General features: G+C 34.0%; 2 protein-coding genes across 3 annotated transcripts; both read left to right on the forward strand.

Moving 5' to 3' along the window:
* The first annotated feature begins 240 nt into the window (after positions 1–240).
* On the forward strand, positions 241–4,621 carry LOC144569551 (alpha/beta-Hydrolases superfamily protein). 2 transcript variants are annotated; one of them, XM_078319948.1, is made up of 6 exons: positions 241–723; positions 1,774–1,991; positions 2,072–2,105; positions 2,986–3,150; positions 3,533–3,915; positions 4,318–4,621. In XM_078319948.1, exons 1-6 carry the CDS (start codon positions 411–413, stop codon positions 4,558–4,560), a joined length of 1,356 nt encoding a protein of 451 aa, XP_078176074.1. In that variant the 5' UTR covers positions 241–410; the 3' UTR covers positions 4,561–4,621. The 2 variants fall into 2 exon arrangements, with proteins under 2 accessions (XP_078176074.1, XP_078176073.1); XM_078319947.1 differs by having other exon boundaries at positions 242–723; positions 2,896–3,150.
* An 8,235-nt stretch (positions 4,622–12,856) lies between these two features.
* LOC144569863 (Pentatricopeptide repeat (PPR-like) superfamily protein) lies at positions 12,857–14,644 on the forward strand. Its single transcript, XM_078320336.1, has one exon. The coding sequence runs from the start codon at positions 12,982–12,984 to the stop codon at positions 14,455–14,457; it is 1,476 nt and encodes a 491-aa protein (XP_078176462.1). The 5' UTR covers positions 12,857–12,981; the 3' UTR covers positions 14,458–14,644.
* The last annotated feature ends 1,595 nt before the right edge of the window (positions 14,645–16,239 follow it).

Consider the following 16,239-nt stretch of genomic DNA (forward strand, 5'->3'; position numbering starts at 1 on the left):
ATGACACTGCTATCTCTTCTTTTCCTTCGCTCTCATCATTTTGTGGGGGAAAAAAAAGAGAAGTCTGGGGAAATTTGGAGGAGTTTGCATTTTAGCCTGCCCCACATCATGTGGATATGATAACCTTTTTAGGAAGCTAACGATGCTCGCGTGTAATTCGGAAATTTCATGGGACCCCCTGTGGGAATAGGGCCTCCATTTTACTTCATCTCCATTGAATGAAGAAGGAGATGTGCAATAGCTAACCGACCCATTACCAACAAACAACAGCCGGGGTTCAAAACCTCCAGTTTCTTAAAGAAACGGAGAGAAGCAAAATACCATATCTGCACCTCGATATATATCAGATAAAACAAAACAAAACAGAAAACAGTACCGTAGCCATTTCTACCATCACAGAGAGATAGAGGATGGGAGACTACCTCATTGTACGGGCTGACAGCACCAGCTGGGCGGACCTGGCGCGATTTTTGGCGTATGGTGGGAGCGAAGAGAAGGTGCTAGAAACAAGTCGGATCGGGTCACTGGAGGAGCGGGGTACAGATGTCAGTGCACTCAGCCGGGACCATCGCTGGTTCATAGTCGTCTCCATTGTAGTTCGTCGGATCATCACCTTTCTGAGAAAGCCAATGGAGCTGTATGGCTTGGTTCTCGAGTTCTTTCTCAACTTGTTGGATGTCAATGGAGGCGATCTGATCGGGTTCCTTCGTAATCTCGTTACTTGTATGTTCTTCATTTACTAATCGGTGGATTGATTGGGCTAATTTTCCTCCTTTTTAAAGTTTGCGTTGCAGTAAGGTGTAACCTTATTAGCTTCTACAAGGTTTGCATGCGTCACTGAAATAAGAGTAGAAATTTTTACCAATTAAACTTTTTTTTTTCTTTCAAAAAGAAAATGAAAAGGATGGATGATCTTTGAGTAAGGTGACCAGTCGAGAATTAATCTGTACTAAGTATATAAGCCCAATTTTATATGGCATAAAAAAAAATTGATTAAATGTACAGTACAGCAGAATATAAAGCTTTATATTGGGCACTGTCAGCATCCAGATCGAAAATAGGAATGTTTTTTTTGTTATGCCAAATGCTCTGTCTTATTACTTAAAAACTCAGCATTGGCAGTTGGTAGTGACAGCTTCTGACTTCTATGCTATCTATTTCTATAAATATAACATCCATTATGCTATGAATTAAATTTATTTATTAATTAATGCCATAAAAAACGGATATAAAGCTTTATAGTTTATATCTTACAATTGACATTAATGCATTTTCTGAACTATTCAGATTCTTCCCTCTATCTTTATATTTGCTATACTCAACTAAATTGATTAGCTAATTTTCATTCTGCACATGCATAATCTTTTCTGATCCTGCATAAGCTGTTTCATTTTAGCCAACGGAGTATACCATCTCATTTGATCTATAATTGTTGCGAAGTATTAAGGGGTTTGGCTTATGGCTACTTATTATTTGTTTTAATTTTTTATGGCTACTTAAATACTTGATTTAATTTGTAAGTACTAAATCCACTAGAATTACAACAGATATATAGTTATACTTATACAGTGAGCAAACTTCAAAGTGATGGTGTTGTGTGTGCGTAATGTATATACTATGTACTAACATGCATCAAATGGAATTTTTGGTACTAACAGCTGAACACGTGTATTAAATGATCAATTCTCTTAAAATCCTCTTCCTTTGCAGTTGCAGAAGAACCTCAATTAATGATGTAAAAAATTCTTAAGTTGATCACTGTACACTGTACAGGGAAGGTTGTCTTGCCAGAGAGAGGCTCGGATAGCTATTTGAGTATAATAGGACATATCGACACACGATTAGACCTATACAAGTTTCACCACCAATTGGCATTAGAGGAGATAGGAGAGCTCGAAGGCAAAGCTCTGTTGGATCTCTGTGTCATGGCTTCAAAACTGGCCTATGAGAATGCTAACGTTGTACAAAATACAGTCGAAAATCGCTGGAAGGTGTAAAATCTCTCTGCACCCTCTCTCTAGATTATTGATGTTTATTGATAAAAATATAATTTTTAGCAATGTCTTTCCAGATGCATTTTGTGGAGTTCTACAATTGCTGGAATGGTAAGAGTACGAAATTATCAACTTATACTCTGTTCTTTTAATCTATTTTTTATGTACATCAAAAAAAATTAACATAACATAGATTTATTAGTAGGGTGGTACCAGCATGGTACACCACAAACTTTTTCAGTGGAAGTTCATCTGAATATCCCGAATTCAATAAAAACAGCCAATCAGTAAACAAAATCAAATAAAACATGGAGCTATAAATTTGGTGCTGTTTAGTCATATATGTATGATATACCCTCACTCATAAGAGAAGAATTATCTCATATACTCCAAAAATTTGTTGGAAATATGATTTATAGTCCTTACCCTCATGTTATATAAAAGATTTCAAACCACCACTCCATTATTAGTTGTTGGGTATTCTTTCAAAGAAAATGGTGAAATTAATGGAATCCGTATCCTCCCAGGTACCCGACTCAAGCAAATTACAAACAGACGGCCCAGATTAATCCCAGTCAGGCCGAAGTCAATCTGGTGCCTATAGAAACTATAGGGGGTCCGTTTTGAGATTTGTGTCAAGTTAAAAGAACTAATATGGGCCGTCCATTCGTAATTTGCTTGAGTCAGGTACCTGGGATGATCCGAATTCAAAATGAATGGGGTAAAACTGTAAAAGAAATTTGTTGGGGTCCCTTTTGTATTTTACATGTTCATAATAAGTGTGCATCGTGTCTTTAGGTTTTTAGAGGCGCATAGGAAAGTGCTCCTACATTCCATAATTTATTAAAATTTAAAGAGCTAACTGAAGTGGGATATTTTATTCTGATTTGGTGCAAAACAGAGTACCAAAAGGAGAGATCGACTCAGGTCTTTATAATGTGTGACAAGAGGCAAGATGCTGATATAATCCTGATAAGCTTTCGTGGAACAGAACCATTCGATGCTGATGATTGGTGTGCTGATATTGATTATTCATGGTGCCAAATACCCCAAATGGGAAAGATACACATGGGTTTTCTGGAAGCCCTTGGATTAGGGACCAGAGATCAAATCTCCACAATCCAATTGTCTCTCCAAGATCCTAACTCCATTTCAGGTAGCTTGTTCACGTGTCTGTTTCCATGTCTTTGCATATATCAATCTTTGTCTCTCTCCATGTGTGTGTGTGCGCGCGCGCGTGCACACTCATTCACTGACATTGTGGCATGTAGATACATGTATGTTTTATATGTCCTAAGTTGTAAATGAAGATCTGTGATTCTTATAAATACACTGTTCTAGCGAAGACCTCATAAATACAATACCAGCATGTGCTAAATATTTTGTTTGATATATATAATTCTTCTTCCATGTTTATTTGACCTTTTTGTAGTCACAAGCACAGATAAATGCCTTGTGGATGTACAACATTTAATTGTTTTGGTCAAAAATATTGAACTCAAGCAAATAAGGTTTTCAAACTTCTCTTTAACATACAGAGAACAGGGACAAAAGGAATGCTTACTACATTGTAAGAAACAAGCTCAGGAATCTACTGAAAATGCACCCTCGTGCAAAGTTTATAGTAACTGGCCACAGCTTAGGTGGTGCACTTGCAATTCTTTTCCCTGCAATCCTACTATTTCATGAAGAAACCGAACTAATGGAGAGGTTGTTGGCTGTGTACACTTTTGGCCAGCCAAGGGTAGGAGATGCACAACTGAAGAGGTTCATGGAAGCACATGTGTGCCATCCAGTTAACAAGTATTACAGAATAGTGTATTGCAATGACCTCATTCCGAGAATACCCTATGATGACCGAATGTTTTTGTACAAGCACTTAGGTGTTTGTCGCTATTATAACTGTCTCTTTGTGGAGAAGGTAATTTAGATCCATTTATTGTTTTTTATTATTGTTAATTGTGCTGTTATTTTGAAAAGTTTGTTCATAGTATAGATTTTAATTAGCATAAAAACTGGCAATCTTGTAACCGGTCTGAGTAGATTTTATGCAACTGAGTTTTGTTATGAATTTGGTAAGTAAAGGTACCTACATAAGCTTTACAAAATGATCAACATTATTTTTTTAGTGTACTTGATGAATCTTTTTTTTTAATGTACTTAATAAATCTAATGACAATTGACAAACTAGTGTGAGTCAAAATAACAATTAATTCCATATATCACGTGCATATTTTTTGTTCACTTTTCTTACCTCTTATGTTCAGTTTAACAAAAAAGAATAAATATTGTTATTTTTTTCTCTCCTTCAATTTTTTTTCAGAATATGAATGAAGAGCCAGATAGAAACTTCTTTGGGATAAAATACATTATACCGAAGTATCTAATTGCCGTATGGGAGATTATAAGAGGCACCTGTATGGGATATATATTCGGAGCAGAGTACAAGGAGACATGGGTATCGACATATTTTACAGTTCTTGGCTTGGTGATGCCAGGTATTTCTGCTCATTGTCCTAACAACTATGTCAACTGCGTACGGCTCGGGAAAAAGAGCTGGTTATAAACTTCTCAAAGAATAAATGTAAGCGCAAGTAATGGAAATTAGTGAATAGGAATCATAAAAAGGTCTACAAACCTTGTATACTACTCTTGCTGTTGTGATAATTACCTACAAGTTGGGTTGGCTGCTTCAGCGCTTGAATTGATTTGCGGTTAATTCACCTTCCGTGGTAAAGTTCCTTTTACGTTTTAATTTGTTGGTTTTATTTCCTTGTAAGCGAAGTTCTCATGTCCCGTTCATTTCCTGATGGAATACATGATTTTGACAAGTGCATGCATGATTCTCATTTGTATAAAATTACATTACAGCCTCAACGCTGGAACGGAATATTTCAGGAATTGTCTTTGATATTTTTAAGCAGTGAAATACCTTTGGTATTTACATGGTTTTTTTACTACAATTAATTTTCCAAATTTTTCTAAAAAAAAAATGTCTCAAGGTAAAATACCAAAAAAAAAATAACAGAAACTCATAATTTAGAAAAAAATTATTGAGAAGAATAACAATATTATGTCCCCAAAACCACCCCTCCAACCTAGGGCTGGCAAAAAAATTCGTAGTTCGTGATTCGATTTGGGTTTGATTCAAGTTTAATTCGATTCGAAATGGGTTCGAATTGAAACGAACCAAACCAGGTTCGGTTCGAAATTAATTCAAACCAAACTCAAACCTAGCCTCGTTCGATCGAAATGGGTTCGGTTACTTTTATGATTCGAATCTCATAATAACATCGGTTGTCCATTTACCTGATGAAATTAAAATCCAAGATAGAGAGTCATAATTTAACTTAGCCGATACTCCCTCACTCTCAAATCTCAATAACCTAGTTCTCTCTCCATCTCTCCCTAACTCACTCTCCCTCTAGCTCTAAAATCTAGCCGACGCTCTCGACGACTGGCTCTCTCTCCAGCTGTCACTCCTCTCTCCGGCCTAGATGACTGTCTCTCCTCTCTCTTCGGTCGTCTCTCATATTTCATACCAGGAAAGCCGTATCTCTGATGTATTTTTTTATGAACAATTTTTCAACTTAAAAACACTCATTTCATAGTTCATACCGGTAAAAGGAAGCCATGTGAATTTTGTCCCGCGAGAAAAAAATAATGTATAAACTACCGGTATAACTAGGGCTGCTAAAAAATAATTTAGTTCGTGATTCGATTCGGATTCGATTCGAAAAATGTGTAGTTCGCAATTAATTCGATTCGAAATGGGTTCGGTTCGATTCGTTGCCACCCCTACTCCAACCTATCAAAGGCTCCGTACAAACCACGCCAAGTCACAAGTCAATATATATACAATCGTGTATTTAAAAAAAATAACACGATTATTATATATATTTTTTAAACAGTTTGAAAAGATTGTGCGTAATTTTTAAATGCATGTTATGTATTAAACTTTTAACTCGAAAATCATGTATTTTGGTGACTTCCTTTTTTTTAGAAAAAATTAGGAGTCATGCTCCCATTTCATTGATAAAAGGTTGTTACAGGATGCCGTAACAGTAAAATGGAAAAACAATGTAGCTCATGATGATAAGCTTAAGCTAAAAAAGAAAAGCAAAATGCACTAAGTAAAGTAAGATAGAAAGGGTAAAAATGAAAAAAAAAAAAGAAAAAAGAAAAAAAAAAAGAGAAATAAAGAAATAAAAAAAGAAATCCATACGTTAATTTCATGCATCTAAATATATAAATTCTGTTAAAACTACTAAATAAACACATCCACAAACTAGATATAATATTTGAATCCTTAAAACTCAAAATATTCGTCTTATTTTCATATAAATACGGATAGACAAAAATTAGTTCTATCTAGAGCTGAAAAAGCATTGGGATACGACCTGGACGGCAGAATCATGAGCCATCTGAAAAGAAAGGAAAAGAAAAGAAGAACTTTTAAGAAAAAAACAGGACTTTTTCCTAGAAGAGCAAGCCGGTGCATTTGTTGATAAATGACGCAGCCACGATGCTATTCAGCTAGCTAGAATAGCCAGAGGTCGAGAGGGTTTAGACAAGGTTAACTCGTTTTTAATTATGTTAGAGGAGCTTTGTACTAATTGAGATCCATGCAACTAGAGCTAGGACGACGATCATTTGACTGTCAAAATCCCTATAAATGCTTTTTTTTTTATCAATCAATACCACATGTTAGTGATATTTCCACTAATTTTCCAAAAAAAAAAAAAAAATTCTATAGCTTCAGAGTTGTCGCTCACTCCCAACTAGGAGTTGTCTTACATGCAGGGGCGGGGCGGACTCACCTTGAATCAGAGAGAGGCAGTTCAACCGCCCCCCTCTGGATTTTGAAATTCAGTGAAAAAATACAAATTTAGTACCACTTTGCTCCTTCTTGGATTTTTTTTATCTAGTATCCGGTAGCTAATGGGTTTGAACCCTGTAAGCTATATTTGAATCTGATTCCTGCCCCTCCCTGGCAGAAATTATGCGTCCGCCCCTGCTTACATGGCCATTATTCATACTGTAAAATAAATTACCGTTAATTTATTTTTTTGAAGGTAAAATTGTTAATTTATTACAGTTTAAATAGTAATCAATCATAAGTGACACAAAAGTGTTATACCGTACGTATGATTCACTCCAGTACTGTTTAAAATGTGATTTTGAATATAATTGTAGAAGTACATATACTAATTCATGCTAGCAATTTAATTTTACATATTTTTCTATACCAGAATAATACAATGACAATTGTGGCTAAATTAAAAATGCATTACAATAGAAGTCCCAATAACTGCAAGTTTTAGTTTAACATATAATGAAAAATAAAATATGCAAATTCTAAAAGTCAACAAGACACTGATACAAGGTGAATATTAGACACTTGATCAAGTACTGTTTTATTATCATCTCTCCCGATAATAAATAGGAATTTGGATTTTCATTTCGAAAAACCTCAAGACCTCCAAAAATACTCAAATCATGTAATTGTATAAAAAAAACTGTAAAACTAATGACCTTAAAAATAAATAAAAAATAACTAATTGTCCTGCAGTGGAAAATCCAAATGGTATTTACTGAGGCTTGGTGTTATTAACTAGTTTTACGATTTTTCAAAGTCCAAATAGTTGATCCAAACCATTAAATGTGATCTCTATATTAAAATGTGTTTGGAGATCAAATTTTACATGTTTTGGAACTTTTTTTACTATTTATTAAGATGGTTTGAAAATTGCTAATTTTAATGAACAGTAAAAGCTTTTGGACCATTGAAAACATCGATTTTCAATCCATCGTACTAAATAGTAAAAAAAGTTTCAAAAAATATAAAATTTGGTCTCTAAGCATATTTAAATATAAATATCATGTTGAATGGTTTGGATCGACAGTTTGGACCTTAAAAATCACAAAATCAAATTAATTGGTATAACCACGGCTCAAAAACTATAATTTTGATCTTAGCCACTTAATATATATATATAGTTAGGTAGATTTATCCACTTAATTATGTTCCTATTATCATTTAATTAAAAACTGTAAATATAGATTTGGTCGAATTTATTATACAAAAAACTGATGTTGAATTCAGTTCCGATATTCCGTGAAATATCTAGAGTGAAAACAATGTAATAGGTTAAGGTAATGCAGTTATATACTTAATTATTCAATCTACATTCAAATTTTTGTCACATAAATCATTAGCTTCACTGAATATTAAACCTTGTTACATTATTGCTATCATACAAACATTATATAATAATTTCCTTCAAGTCCTTTTCAATTTCAACTTCAAGACATGATAAAATATCACGATAAAAACTATTTTGAAATTAACATTATAGTATTCTTAATTATATTATTATAACACTTTTTTTGAATAGAAGACAACGGAACATTTATATAGAAGATTTGTCTTTTTTGGATTATTTGGATTTTATATTGGAGGGTTCGCTACCTCATAATTGCAGAAGATGTAAACTAGCGACAAATGAATAACATATACAAAGGCGTTGTGATTTTCAAACTTGTCAAGCATTGTGGTTTTTCTCAGGTTAGTCATTATTAAATCATTACTATTCAATTGTCAAGAAAGTGTGGTTCTTATGCAGAAATTTTCCTGAAAATTTTGGCATACAAGAGTTGAGAACTTTGATTGTCACTGTAGAAGGGGGGCAGAAAAAGAAGACATTTGGTTGAGAAATATTAACTTAGAATTTCAAAGATAATTCAATTCATATTTTTTGGTATCTCCAACGTCCCATAATAAAACCAAATATCAAACAACAATGGTCGTAATGATCAATAGATAAACAAATCGTATTTACAATATATTCATTTCAATATCAATTTCGTTTGAATCATTTCCACACACATTTAATATTAATAAAACAACCAAAATTTATTCATATAGCTTTGAGATTCAACTAATTTCTCTCGTCTTTCACACCTTATGGCTTTATACATATGCATCTAGAAATTAATAGAACAATCAACATATCATTCATGTTGTATTTGTATATAAAAAAATGCATGATCAAGTAGAAATATCATTGACAGAAACCAAATACATGATGCGTACATGCCTTTGTTGTGTGTCTTGCAAGAGCGGAGTCAAATTTTTTAGTAGAATGAAATATAATTTTATAATTATTTCGAGTATTAAGTTTATCTTTTTATTTCTTTTTAAATAAACATATAAATTGAAGAATATTTTGCAATATTTTTAGGATGAGGCGTAATTTTATAAAATTTCAATCTTAAATATATTTTTATATTTATGTAAAAAAAAATGTTATAATTTTGATGAGGTTGATTGCTAACTAAATGATTTTCATGTTCTACCAAATTTCTAAACAATATATTTAAACTATATTAACTATCTGATTTTTTTTTATTTTTTATAACTATATAAGTTTTCACGAGTTAAATAAAAATGATTGTCAATGCTTGGTCCAATAATCTTTTCACTCAATTCACACCTTTTCAGTTACATTTTTTTTTATTTATATTAGCGATCGTAAACGAATGTAAAATGTCGTTTTTATCAGATTAATTAAAAAAAAAACTGAGCAAAGCCTTCTAGGTTTATTTTTATACGAACTGATATATTGAAACATACGGTCACATTTAATCAGTTGAACAATAAATAAATATTTAAACATGTAATCATAATTCGATAAATCCTGCAGTTCAAATTACTTATTACAAAAATCACTTACAAAATTATAAATTGTCTGAAATAGGTAGCTATGTGATTTAATATAATGAAGTACGTCACTCTGTAAATATTTTTCTTATAATATAATCTATATATTTCAGTGGGCGCCTTATTGCCCTGGCCTTCAAAAAAAAATGTCTACTGGAGACTGAGAATTAATTGTTGAGAAATAGAAAATTTGCCTCGAAGATTCATCATAGGCCTATTTAGGAAGAAATCTACTAGCTCAAATAATATAGCCCTTAGGTTATATATATTTAGTACCTAGTATAATTTTATCAATTAGGCAACAATCCACAAGAATCTAGCAATTTGTACTTTAAAAAAATAGGCAACGGCTAATAGAATTTTGGGTTATAAATACTCATGTACAGAAGGCCTTGTAAATCAGAACAAATTAATATAATCCATTCTTCATTTCAAAAACCTACATGTTATTCATTATTGATGTGCAAAATAATTTTTTTTATTAACTAGAATGACAAAAAAAAGAATTTATAGAACTTTTGTTTTATATTACACAAAATTTGCCGATGACACTGCATATGTGGACGCATAAAAGCCAAACAATCACGTATCCTATGTGTGACCGTATATTCAAATCTACATAATATTTGACAGCATAATGTTTAGGAGTTTGATCATGTTAATTGCTGACCGCAATGCATACAAACACAATTTTTTTTTCTTTTAAGATTAGTGGTTTTAAATACACATAAATAATATCATGGAGTATCATTTTAATTAGAACAATCCATTACTTAATTTATTTCCTATATATAAATATCGCGAGAGGCTAGTCAAAAATTTTATATGTTTATAATAAATGAGTAATTAAATGCATATATAGCACCATACAAAATGGAAAGAGGTCGCTAGCAGGTCCCTCCAAATTTGTAAAAGTATACATATTTTATTATATGTTAATGTTCTCTTATTAAAAAAGTTCCGGAGTATTGCAATTTGCAAATACTGTTAAGTTGAAAAGGAAGAGAATAATTTATCAATTAAATATGTGTTGCTGTACGTAATTTTAGTCGATAAAGAGATCACATGTCCACAAATTGAAGACAAAGCCAAAGTCAAGTGCTTTATTATTAAATTGAGCGAATATTAGCAACACAACACAGACAGAGAGATATAGTCATATTGATAAGCCCCTACCTACATGCATGGACCAACTAAACTAGTAATTACCTCCAGAAACGAAGCTAGATATATATAGAGAAAGCAAATTCGCATAAATAAGCAACATAAATCACCGTTTCACTCATTATTAATTTCTTCAATATTTCTTCTTTCCAGGATTGATGGGCCCCCTTTTCTTCTTCATCGACACTGGTTCGTTCATTGTTGCACTCCTTTTCCTTGCTTTACTCCTCACTTCGAGCCCGCATGCATTGCACAGTGTCTTGACCATTGATTTATCAAGAAGCAGAGTCAGGTCAGACATGTATATTTAGATGATCATACATAGAAGCTAATTAGAAAGCAAATCTAATAGCTTCTCAAAAGAAAATGCCTTGTATATATGGTGTGTGTTTGTGATGTATATATAGAAAGACTGAAATCGAATAACAAATATGAATTTGATTTTGGAATTAATTCCTGAAAACTATGACCATGAACAATTAATTTAACATGGTGTGCACTCATTCATTTTAATTAAAACCTCATACTCTTGACATATATACTTGAAATGTGATATAACTCATACAACATGAACATAAGCTTTTGGAGAAGAAAAAACAAGCAATACCTTGTTACCACAGCAGCTGTTCCTCCAAGCCGGAGTTTTAGTTGTGCCACAAAGGTAGCACTTCTTTGTTATTGTCCCTGGTGGCTTGAGCGAAAGACTGAGATCGAGAACCGAAGTATCGTCTTCCCCTCCCTCCAGTTGCTTGATCAAGTCCTTTGTCTCCAGTGGAGCCACAGAGGACGAGCTTGGAGCCAGGAGAATGGAAAGAGGCTTAAAAGCGGCATTACAGGAGGTGAACAGTGAACGAGCGCAGAAGAAATTGCGCTCCATATAGAAATAACAGTCAAGTAAAAACTGAACAAGTAGGAAATGTCAATGTGATCATGGTATATGCTTATATAGAAGTCTGAGAGAAATGTTGATATACGATTCGATCAGCGCTCGGTAAACAGGGGTAAATCGTGGGTCCAGCTGTTTTGCCTCTGATTGGTTGTGTTTGAGTATATATGACAACCAAGATGACGCACAAGCATTGACCTAGCCGCACACCATGGAATAATACAATGTTCGTTCTTATAATGATTAAATGAGGTCGGTTTTTTTCGCAGACTGCTTGCGATTGTTCCATGAGATTGAGTTTCTACACCGTGAAAGAATGATAGCTCTCAGCCAATTATGTTATATAGCATGTTGTTAGGTTATTTTGGTAAAATTGCAAATTAACCTACCTAGGAGTTTCCTCAGTTTCATACAGATGAAAATGACAACTTTAAGCAAAACAATGACACTGCAATAGGAATTAAGAAGAAAAATTACAATATGTCAATTTATAAATCTTTCAAAAAATCACAGTTGAATTTTTTTTTTCTTTTCCAGTTTACCAACCAGCGCACTGCGCATATGCTCTGGTTGCTTTGCGCCGGTATGGACCTGATCCATGAAGTGACCTAGCTACACAAATGTTGCTACTTAATTAACATTTCTCATTAATTTTTCCCACTCATTAATTCTTTCAAGATAAGAAATATCTTGCATAAATGCATGTTGTGATGGAGTGTTGCTTGTAACCGTGTGCATGAGTGTGTTTCGTTTGTATGAAGGGAAGATGAGGTGTGCCTTGATAGCCATCTGACATGTCCAAAACAAGTCGGCTAGTATATATTAGTCCAATACTCAGTAGATATGACATGTAATAACCTAGCAGAAGTAAGGTGGAGATAAGATATAATGTTTTACCATTTAAAATCATATCAGAAAAATATAACAGTAAGCGGACGTTACAAACTTTGTGCTTTCTTGAAACCATTAAATGGCAAGTAAAAGAAATCTTTTTTGGAAGAGGGATGCGAAGTCCATATGAGGATTTCCAGCCCACTATCCTCCTCGTTTCCTCTGAAGTATGCCCCATCATCAGCCCATTTAAACCTAGAACATTTATCTAAGCCCGTTAACAGCCCATTATTCTCCTCGTTTCTTCTGAAGTTGGCCCCACTTGTCGGTCGTTTCTTCTCAGGCGACAGGCGCACATGTAATATTCCCAAGCGCTAGCCGCTATGCGCGATAGTTCTCACAGACACGGGACACTGATATCATGTCATTTGTGCCTCGTGCAGTATCATGCAATTCAATACATGCACTTCCATCGAGGCATGGTTTCCAAATCCTCCACTAAAATTCTTAATATTTGCATACACTCGCTTTGCAAAATTGGCAACTTATCCAAGGCCGAAGCTGTAATTGTAGATGCAATTCGTCTCAAGTGCCTCCCTGATGTTGTCACATACAACTCCTTAATCTCTGGATATTGCAATTTCATTGGTCTAAATGAAGGTCACGCAATCACCCACAGAATGGCTGAGGCCGCAATCAAGCCAGATGTCATCACTTACAACACTTTGATAGGTGGGGCCCGCAAGCACGGTCTTCACCTGCGTGCACTCGATCTGTTCGATGAAATGCTTCAAAGAAGGATTTCACCTGATTTATGGAGTTATAACACCTTAATTGATTGCTTGTTTAAAAGCGGATATCCAGATGACGCCTTTAAGGTTTTCTCTGGCATGGAGTTAACTAATGTCTCCCCTTGTTTGGTGACTTATAATACTCTACTAAACGGGTTGTGTACATCTGGTAAGGCAGTAGATGCATTAAATTTATTCAGAAATTTGCAAAGTGCGGGTTTCTCTTTAGATATCGTGACTTATAATACTATAATAGAGGGTCTTTGCAAATTAGGCAAGTTATCCCTGGCAAGACAAATCCTTAATGAACTCGGGAAGACAGGTCTCAACCCAAATATGATAACTTACACCCTGGTCATGAAATGTTGCTTTAGGTACAAGAAGTACAATCAAGGTTTTGAAATTTTCTCTTCGTTGTTGAAGAAAAGGCAAATAGATAATTTTATGTACTGTGCAGTCATTAGTGCATTGATTAAAAATGGGAGGTTAGAGGAGGCTAATTCTTTGGCACAATCAATGCGTCAACACGGTTTTGAGCTAGACCAAGCTTGCTATAATACTCTAGTTTATCTGTATTGCAAAGACGGTAGACTGGAAATTGCTTTACAGTTGGTAGATGAGATGGAAGGAAATGGACTGAAGTGTGATAGTTACACTTTCTCCATCCTAATTGACGGTTTATGCAAAATGGGTTTCATAGATGCGGCACTAAGTCAATTGAATTTGATGGAAATGAGGGGTTTAAGTGCAAATTTGGTGGCTTATAATTGTTTCATTGATGGTTTGTGCAAGTCGGGAGAGGTCGAGAAGGCTATGAAAGTAGTTAGGGGAATGAGAAAGAAGGATTTGTTCACATATGCATCTTTAATAGATGCTCTCTGTAAGGCTGGGAAGTATCGGCTGGCATCAAAATTTGTTCTGAGTTGTCTGAGCGAAGGGAATAGCATATTTAGATCAGCACGAAGAAAAGTCATTTCGGGTCTGAGGAATTTAGGTTATAAGAGAGACGTGAAGAAAGTATTGGATGCAATAAACCGAGCTCGAATTTTGCGTTTCCAACAATTTTGATTCTTAAGAGCATTATTTTCTTGATTATATATTATTTTCGATTCACTAGTGTTCTTTGGACTTTGGATGGAAATATGTTAAAATGATGGCCATTTTGCAAAGATATTTGATTCTTTTTGTATAGTTCCATACTAAATATAAAGATGTATTTGGTGCCCCATTTTATTTGGATTTTTTGTATGATTTTCGTTGCCCTACTTTATTCTCGTTTCAGTTTCAGAGCCAGACCAAATATGCTTTTGTTAGTCCGCATGAGACAGCGTTTACATGCTGAAAATTATATAAGAATAAAAAAAAATCTAGCTATATTTGTATTTCTCAAATGCATTTAATTTTTTTCTATAACATTTGTAATATTAAGATGGATTTAATTTGGCAATGCAGACAATATCCATAGTTATTTCCTAAATTTATAATCGAACGTTTGCATACAATCTGTATATTATGCACATCTTGCGCAACAAAAATGATGAAATTAAATATAAATTATGCATTCATCAAACGATTTAAAATTTATATACCAAAACTATATGTACCATCAAGTGACCCGAAACTTTTTCAGTTGCCATCTCAATAATTCAAAATTAAACAACCACCACTCTTTCACTCAAAATTCACATCTTACCATGCACGCACTCTCAAAATGCACACTAATCGTAATTAATGTGCTACCTAGGAATGCGCGCCAATTTGATATGCACAGTGGAGAGGCGTACCAATTGATGGGCACCCTGGAAGGTGAACGAGAATTAGGCCCTGTTCGACAGTAATTCCGAAAGTATTGTTTATGTGGAAAAAAAAAATTCAATCAGACTGAATTTTTGTTTCCCATGTGAACAGTAAAATCAAATTCAAAATTTTCAATTCCTATACCTATTTCTATTCTCTACTGGGCTGCCGAACAAGTCCTTAGTCTGTTTAAACTTTGTGAAATCTAAATGGCCAAAAATTGAACCAACCGCCACGTGGGCAAATTACTGTACTGGGTGCTGCCAGAATTATTATTTTTGTTCACATATAACTAACAAGAATTAACACAGCCCAAGCGTCCAGTACAAAATTATTTGGGGTTGCGATGGAGGTATTTTTTTTAAAAGAAAAATAATTATTATTTATCGAATTGTCAAAAATTAATTTGTGCTATTGAAATTTTCCGAAAATATTTAAAAGACACATCTCGAAACTAGAATTATTCTTTTTACAGGTAATATTGTGAAAAAAAGTGTGAATATAATGGAAATGTGATTTAAATAACGTCTATAGTGACCCTTTTTTAACGTTGTCTATTAAATATATGCTATGCTGCTAACTCAAATTGAATTTAACATTTTTTATCAATAGTGGATTATTTAGTAGAGTAGTCTTTTTTTTATTTCAAACAAAATCCCGCACTAGAGTTCTCCTGTGTTCTTGAACTGGAGACTAGCCATGCGCTCCCAATAAATGACTTTGCGAAAGAGAAAGCTCAATTACTTTCTCTATATCTGTATATCATGACCCAAAACGGTGTATAAAATCAAAATAAGTAGCGGCTGACTGGCTGAGGCATGTGAGCCCCACAACAATCATGTGATCCAAGCTGCTCATATGTGGCAAATGCCATATTATTACGTATAATCGGTGCATCTGAGGCAGGTGCGCACTAAATTGGTGTGCATTTCCAGCTGGTGCATCAATTATGATTGGTGAGTATTTTGAGAGTGCGTGCGTAGTAATATATAAATTTTTAGTGGTTGTTTAATTTTGAATTATTACGGTGGTAATTAAGAAAAAATTGGTCAA

Source organism: Carex rostrata, chromosome 18 (assembly GCF_964058835.1).
Source record: "Carex rostrata chromosome 18, lpCarRost1.2, whole genome shotgun sequence".
Lineage (NCBI taxonomy): Eukaryota > Viridiplantae > Streptophyta > Magnoliopsida > Poales > Cyperaceae > Carex > Carex rostrata.

Coding starts and splice junctions, on each gene's coding strand:
- LOC144569551 (XM_078319947.1), top strand. CDS start 411: ATGGGAGACTACCTCATTGTACGGGCTGACAGCACCAGCTGGGCGGAC. Junction 724..1,773: donor CCTTCGTAATCTCGTTACTT/GTATGTTCTTCA, acceptor TACACTGTACAG/GGAAGGTTGTCTTGCCAGAG. Junction 3,916..4,317: donor ACTGTCTCTTTGTGGAGAAG/GTAATTTAGATC, acceptor ATTTTTTTTCAG/AATATGAATGAAGAGCCAGA.
- LOC144569863 (XM_078320336.1), top strand. CDS start 12,982: ATGCGCGATAGTTCTCACAGACACGGGACACTGATATCATGTCATTTG.